The 7,684-nt window shown below is 41.7% G+C and overlaps 1 protein-coding gene across 3 annotated transcripts; it reads left to right on the top strand.

Moving 5' to 3' along the window:
• The first annotated feature begins 371 nt into the window (after nucleotides 1-371).
• On the top strand, nucleotides 372-6,373 carry LOC129857264 (zinc finger protein 226-like). Of its 3 annotated transcripts, none has more exons than XM_055925328.1 (4): nucleotides 372-524; nucleotides 900-1,074; nucleotides 1,218-1,350; nucleotides 1,583-6,373. In XM_055925328.1, exon 4 carries the CDS (start codon nucleotides 1,794-1,796, stop codon nucleotides 5,526-5,528), a length of 3,735 nt encoding a protein of 1,244 aa, XP_055781303.1. In that variant the 5' UTR covers nucleotides 372-524; nucleotides 900-1,074; nucleotides 1,218-1,350; nucleotides 1,583-1,793; the 3' UTR covers nucleotides 5,529-6,373. The 3 variants fall into 3 exon arrangements, with proteins under 3 accessions (XP_055781303.1, XP_055781300.1, XP_055781302.1); XM_055925325.1 differs by having other exon boundaries at nucleotides 1,218-1,366; XM_055925327.1 differs by lacking the exon at nucleotides 1,218-1,350.
• The last annotated feature ends 1,311 nt before the right edge of the window (nucleotides 6,374-7,684 follow it).

Below are 7,684 nucleotides of genomic sequence, written 5' to 3'. Positions count from 1 at the left end.
AAAGAGTGTGAACCTGCAGACGCTTGGCCCTCCATAAAATGAGTTTGTCACATGTCTCAGAGACTTACCCAGAAAGACTCACAGCTGTAATCGCTTCCAAATGTGATTCTAATATGTATTGACTCAGGTGTGTGAATACTTAAGTAAATTATTAGATATTTCAGTATTTAATTTTTAATAAATGTGAAAACATTTTCAATAAACATGTTTTCACTTTGTCATTATGGGGTATTGTGTGTAGAAGGGTGAGAAAAATATATATTTTGAATTCCGGCTGTAATAGAACAAAATGTTAAAGGGGTATAAATACTTTCTGAAGGCACTGTAGCTAGCTGCCTACAGTGACAAGAGGAATAGATTTGATTTGGGAATTCCTGTAGCTTGTTCTTTTCACTTTGATTAGATCATCTGGATGTCAGACAGCCTCTATGGGTGGTGGTGCCTACAACCTATCAATTTGATTCAAGGCATGGAAGACACAAGTTGGAACATTCAAACCCAACAGAACAACACTACATCAGTGTGTGAGTATGTGAGATGCATGTGGGCTGTTTTTTGGTGAGACAATTTGAATGACAGCATGGGGATAAAATGTTGCACAGGCTGCTAAATCTGGTGTGAAAAATACAGATGCAAAATGTAGTGATACCAGTGGTATGGTTGTTACATTGTTTATTTTATGATTTCAAGTCAGTAGCACAGCCCCATCCCTGTCTTGTCCAATCTATAGAAGGGGTTTTCTTGGCCATTGTTGCCAGGGGCCACAGAAAGACTGACTAACATTTCTGCGTGCAAAGGGGAAGTTAACTCAAAATATAAAATGACTTCGATAAACCAAGACAGTTTTCAATGTTATGATGTAGAATCACGTAGCTCAAAGCGCTGTTTCTTTTGTTAAGTTACCTGGAGACGGTAGTGGGGGTTCCCTGGCTAGATTGTTGTGGAAGAGGAGACGCGTGGTTTGAACAAAAGCTGGATGATCGTTCTTGCCTGGGCTGTTATTGGAGGATCTACGTTGAACATTTACATTTTCCTCATCAGTCCCGCCAGAGAGCCTGCCTAAAAGTAAAGACAGTAAGTATTAAAATAGCATAAGAAAGTCACTCATGTATGTTGGAAATAGTAGCATCGTGTTACTAGTATCACAGAGGCTAGAAAAACTCCACCCTGAATCTAGTTTTAATGAGAATTCACCTCTTCCCTATGTGAAAACACAGAGCAAGAGACTGACTGACATGGGAAGTACAATTTCCTTCAGTAGAGGAGTCAATGATGAGGAAACAGTCAGCCTTATCTGCTGCCCATAGCAACCTTCCTGAACCTTTGTCTGCCCTGACTAACGAGAAACCGGTAACTGCTGATACTGGTAATGGAGACGCTACTGTTCTAATGTGTCCCCCTCAGAGTATTTTCATGTCCTGAACTGTGTATCTGATACAATATACCCATATATTTGTGTGATATGTGCTGCGTTTGTCTGTTTCTCTATATTTGATTATGAAAACTAAGACCGGCGCAAAAGGAAACCATTAACGTGTTATACCCTTTTTTTTTTTAAATATATATATTCATTTTTTTACAGCCATCTGAAGAGAAGATCAGCAAGGAGGTAGTCAACTGCCATAACATGCCACCTATGAAGGAGCCCTTACAAAGACCCCAACTACAGAGAGAAAGTGGTAGATGAACCCTCTGACACACGGTCACTACCAGGTACCCCTGTTTTGGCTGTCCTTCCTAATCCCGGAGAGGTAAACTCTGGTGGCATTAATCACAGAAAAAAGAGCACAAAGATGCAGGCAAACATGGAGAAAATGCATGTTAATTCTCATGCTACTGGTCATGCTAAAACTCAATGTGAAAGTGCCAATCCTGAAGTGCATTTATCACTTACTGGGAGCGAGCAAACATTGAACTGTATCACAAAAGAGCTGGTGGGTGTAACAAGGCCAGCAGCGGTAGACGTTGTTAGGAAACGTGGTCGCCCTCACAAGAAGGCAAAGATGCGGCATACTGTGCTACAAACAGAGGAGAGTTCTTCTCATCTGATCACTGCAGAATCAAAGGATTGGAGTGAAACAATGTCTGACAGAGCGAATGACATTTCTTTTACTACAAACTGTGTAGAAAACAGGGATGACACGTCTCTCAGAGCTATTGAAACAAAAGCAATACCTCTAAACCGTGAACCAAGCAATACAGCGGTGTCTGTTCTTGACTCGTCCCCCCAAAACCATCAACCAGCTGAATCCAGCCCTGTGGCTATCTCACCCTTGGAACCAAAAAGGAAAAGGGGACGACCAAAGGGGTCGACTAAGAAACGACCAGGAAAAACCATGAACACTATTTCAGTGCAACAATCCCATGTAACAGAAGAAAAAATGGCAATTAAAAAGGAACCTGATGAGATGCTATTTGAAGAGGAAAAGAGAGGAAACATTGGTCCTCAGTCTGAGGAAGCTCCTGTTGAGCCTAAACACAGAGTAGGGCGGCCACCAAAGAAAACAACACTCGTGAGGCAGTTTGCGTTAGCACAGAGAAAATCACAGAGAAAATCATGTTCTATTACAGCATCTGTGAATTCCCAGGATATTCCACCACAACATCAGAAGATTGAGACTGAGCGTTCACTAGATTATATTGCAAGGCATGTGTCTGTGTCACTTAGTCGCGTTGATTCTCAGAGAGGTGGGACTGCTGACATGATCTCTAATGTGAAGTGTGAGGATATTGAAATAGAGCTGGGTGATTTTAATTCCCTGGCACAGTCAAATTGTGTCATGTCTTTTCAATGCCACACTGACACCAGTGTGAAGGTTGAGCCCTGTAATACTAGTTGTGATGGCACTGAGTTCAAAAAGCCACTCAAAGTCGACAAACGCAGAGAAACTGCTGGCACTGCTCCCAGAAAGCGATCCCGGTTTGTTTTTGGAAAAACTAAATACAAAAAAGGAAAGAGGAAAAGGTGCATTGATGATAGAGGTAGACTCCAACGTGTGACCTCACAGGGAGATCCAGACACCATGTCAAAGCAGGCCGATGAAGGCAATGGTGATGTTGGAGAGGAGATGGACTGTGGCGAGTTAGCTTGGGAGTATGAGGGTAACACAAATGACAGCTTTTCAAATGGAAGTAAGTCAACAGATGAAGGATTTAAAGATTTGCCTGAGAGTCACCAAAATCCTATCATCACTGATGTAAACATATTAGAAACTATGTCGCATGAGTCCTTTTTAAAATCAAATGTCGTACAAGGTGAAGAATTCACAAGGGAAAAAATCAAGGAAGAGAAAGATGGTGTAGGTGATGAAACTGAATATAACCCAACAAGCAGTTGTGGCCTGAAGGCTAGGGGGAGACCAAAAGGGAGACCAAAAGGCACAGGGAAAACATGTGAGTACTGCGGTCGTCATTTTGATTTTGTGTCTGTATATACCGTCCATCTACGCACTCATACAGGCGAAAGGCCTTTTAAGTGCATTGATTGTGACCAAGACTTTGCCCAGCTATCTAACTTAAAAAGTCATATCAAGAAACATAACAAGCGCTGTCGGCCTCTGAAGTGTCCTTATTGCAAAATGAAGTTCAGTAATTCAAAGGAATTGCTTGCTCATTGCAAGTGGCACTCGCAGAACCCGAACCAGGACTCTGAGTCTGGGAGTAAAACGAAGGATAACAGAAATGAGCCTATTCATACACCCCTTGTTTCTCTGAAAGAAAGGAGAAAAAGGGGTAAGGGGGGGATACTCAAATGCCACATTTGTGGGAAAGTATTTCCCTTTTGGTCTGGTCTGCAAGTTCATATACGTATGCACACTGGGGAAAAACCATATATCTGTAAAGTATGTGGGAAAGCCTTTAGTAATCGCTCATCAATTCGTATTCATGAGGTGACCCACTGGTCCATTAAGCCTTACAACTGCACACGGTGTGGGAAGAGTTTCACTCAGTTGTCGTCTGCAAAAAAACATCCCTGCAAGGGTCTGAGGGAGAGTAATGACAGAGATGGCCGGAAAAAGCCTTTCATATCTTTTACATGCCACATCTGCGAAGAGAGATTTGTTCAGAGGCGTCAGTACAAAACCCACCTGAAAACCCATGCTGGTGTGAAGCTCTTTCGCTGTTTATTCTGTGACCAGCTGTTTAGTGTGATGTCAGAATTTGAAGAGCACCACCAATATTGCACCAAAGTTAGGGGGGAGAAGATGACATCCAAATCTGAATTTAGGATTTGGAAACCTAGAGCCCCTAATCAGCAAAGATCGCAGCAACCAAGTGTCAAGAGTCATTCACCAGTCAAGAGTCATTCACCAGTCACCCAATTAGTATTTCCTGCAGCTGCTGATAGTCAACCATTTCAGAACCCTGGACAGAGTTCAGCTTCCTCTGTCTCGTTGCTGAACTGTGAACCTACCCCACAGCAAAAATCAAGTGGTCATCAGTCTTCACAAACACATGCCAATAAAGCTATTGCTACAACTCTGCACCCCTTCCAAACATGCATTATACCCACAAATAATCTCACCCCCCTTGTATCAAAGTTGAATAGTCTAGATCGTAAATCTGACCCGAGGAAGTACTTATGCCCACGTTGTGGAAGACTTTTCAGACACACAGGGAGACTCCGAGCCCACATGCTAACTCATGCCCACAGTCAGAGCTACACCTGTGACTGCTGTGGAAAGACCCTGGAAAGCTGGAAAAAGCTTTGGCTTCACCAGCGAGTCCACAGACAGAAACTAGGACGGTTCTCATGTCCAAAGTGTCGCCAAGGTTTCCGCTTCGTTGGGCCCTACAAGCAGCACATGCTGCGAGAACACCCGGAGTACCAGTGGATCGATGAGAGACCAAACAAAACCCTCCAAGGACTTGACAAGCAGCAGTGCCTGCCTTATCAATGTGAGGAGTGTAACGCCAGCTTCAGGACACTAGATTTGCTTTTCAATCATCAGCTTTGCCATTCCTCACCAGGTGACCACAGTATGTGGATACAGGACGACTGCTATGATTACTCTCCCTCCACACATGAACATGATGTACCTTCCAACATGAATGGATTTGACCCTCACATGAACAGTGGCGTAACACACTCCCAGGAACTCCACCATACCTACTACCCTTCTCCGCCTCTTCAAGCAAACCACTCACGAGGTTCACATCTCCTTCATTACTTTTCCAACCATTCAGACCTACTACATTCATTGTCACCCCTTTTACCCGTGCCTCCCCCAATGCAACACCCAGGTTTCCAACCAGGCCTCCGGTCATATGACTCCACCCAGCCGCTCACAAGCCCTCTATCACCACTGTACTCACAGGTAGAGACCATTCCATACCCTGACAGAAATGATGGGAATGTAAACAGGAAGCGGAGTAGAATTTATGGGAATGCGACTAAACGTGCTGCTAGATCCAAGGAGGACAAGGCGACAATGGGGGGTTTGGATTGTGCGGAGTGTGGTGTTCAGTTTCCTGCTGTCTCACAACTCTATGAGCATTATTTGCAGCATGCCAGGGGAGAGGTGTAAGAAGTGAAAATGAGGAACCTTTTTCTATCACAAAGGCACGTTATCCCCCCCATCTCTTTCTCAGAGGTTTACCTCTATCAGTTTAGAAATGACTTGTACGTCAACCAACAAAAGTGGCATTTTTAACACATAAGAAGTTGTTGTATTGATGTGTTTGAGTGAATATTCTGTTGAATGGAGATGTTACTCTGGTTGCTTGTTGGACATGAAGGAAGCTGATTACTTTTGGTTGTTATTTGAATTACTTACACTATGATCAATTTTAAATTGACAGTATGTTATTTTTCATTGGTGGGTGTCCCTTAATCTGAAAAGATGGTCAGTGCTTTTATACACTTCAGTAATTTTAGCAGGTTTTGAGACGAGGACAGATCATGGCCTGCAATCTATTTTTCAATGGTAGTTTGAGTGTAAATTGCAATGCTTGATTATGGAACATTGTCATACCTCCTAATGTCATTGTTAACCTCTTCCTGTCAGACTCTGATTCTCAACTGATGATTTATGTAATTTAGTCTACCAATACAAGTGATTAACATCTATTTTAATTCTGTCCATTTATTTAAAAGAAAATTATAAACCTCATGTTTTGCATGTTAGTCATTTATTCTGTGGTTGTGTTAATTTGTAACTTATGCAAAAAATAATATTTTCACTGCCAGTACTCTAGTCGTTTTACCTAATAGGCCTACATTCCCTCATGTTTACAGAAAGTTATTTTGTTTAGAAAAGCAGTTCCTGTTCTGTTGCTGATGAACTGACAGCTGTTTACATACTGTATATTTTACTTTCTAGTTTCACTCAGTTATTAATGTGTCAGACAAAAATAAAAGCCACCTTTCTAATGTTGTGCTTATTTAATTGCAGACATATAGCCTCGCACAAGTACATATGTAGGCATACAGGACACGCCATGTGGGATTCACTTGCTGGTTCAAATTATTTTGTTGTCGAATGCCCTTTTGAAGACACTGCTCTCATGGAACTATTGAATGGTTTTGTAGTTTGCTCACTGTGGAGAACAAACTAATTTTCCCCAGATGATTAGGGAGTCAATGAAAGGTTCAACATTTTGCAAGACTAACTTTGAATTCAGATTGATGTGTTATGGACTACATTTTAATTTTAAGAACATGTGTGAGGCTAATTTCAATTGTTACTAAATGTAATTAATATTTAGGAATTCCACTTTTTTTGCGCCCTTATGTATAGTGTAAAATTGTAACAAAGCGTTATTATAATGGTGAGGCGCCGCTAATAGTTTATTACGGTTACAGACGACAATGGGGTGTGATCCAAATGGGCGGCAGTAAATCAGTCACGCCACGGTCAAAACATTGGGGTGAAAAAAATGTTCTTCACAATCCTATCATCGGATGCGCACCGGTTGACATCAAACATGAAAAGGATGCATATAATTTTGTTATAATGCAAATATGTTTATTCTACTGCAAGCAAGAGATGTAGTTTACCGGTATCTTTGAAATGTTTTACACCCTTGCAATAAACCGCAAGGGACAGAGGATCCATTGAATATTGAGGAGCAAGCAAGGTAGGCGACAGAATTTGAGGTTATTGATGGTCACAGCCCTATTCTATCCATGAAATCTTGCACCAATTAGTCACCGAGTTATCCTGCGTGAAGGTGTTCTGTTTTGACCAAAATATGTTATCTTTACTGCGAAGGCTATAAACTGAAGAAATTACACACATGTTATTTAACCATGCTGGAAAAGTAGTCTGATCGGTGACCAGAGTATGGTTCTACAGCTGACAGACTGTTTATAATAAGGACCAAATGTTCAAGCCATTTCTTTTTGATCATACCCTATTGATGTGCCTACTAATCTCAAAGAATACAATAGGATGGAGACATTATGTGGTAAAGGAGGGACATTGGGTGGTGACATGCTGATGGTCATCGTTAAACAAGAGGAAGAAGACCATATGGAGCAGATGTCCAATGGTCCACTGTCATCTGACATGCTCATCAAACAGGAGCAAGAAGAGGGCCTAGAACAAGGCACTACAGGTGGGTCCAAATAAGTGTTTAGGAGCCTGCAAGCCAACACTTGCAAAAAAACAGAATTGTAGCATTGATCATTTTACAACACGATACAATATATTAGTCTCTTATTTTCAACCTTGATTCTCAA

The sequence above is a fragment of the Salvelinus fontinalis genome, chromosome 6 (genome assembly GCF_029448725.1).
Source record: "Salvelinus fontinalis isolate EN_2023a chromosome 6, ASM2944872v1, whole genome shotgun sequence".
NCBI lineage: Eukaryota > Metazoa > Chordata > Actinopteri > Salmoniformes > Salmonidae > Salvelinus > Salvelinus fontinalis.
The sequence above is the reverse complement of the archived record's forward strand: the minus strand, read 5'-3'. Positions and strand labels throughout refer to the sequence as shown.

Coding starts and splice junctions, on each gene's coding strand:
- LOC129857264 (XM_055925327.1), top strand. CDS start 1,794: ATGCAGGCAAACATGGAGAAAATGCATGTTAATTCTCATGCTACTGGT.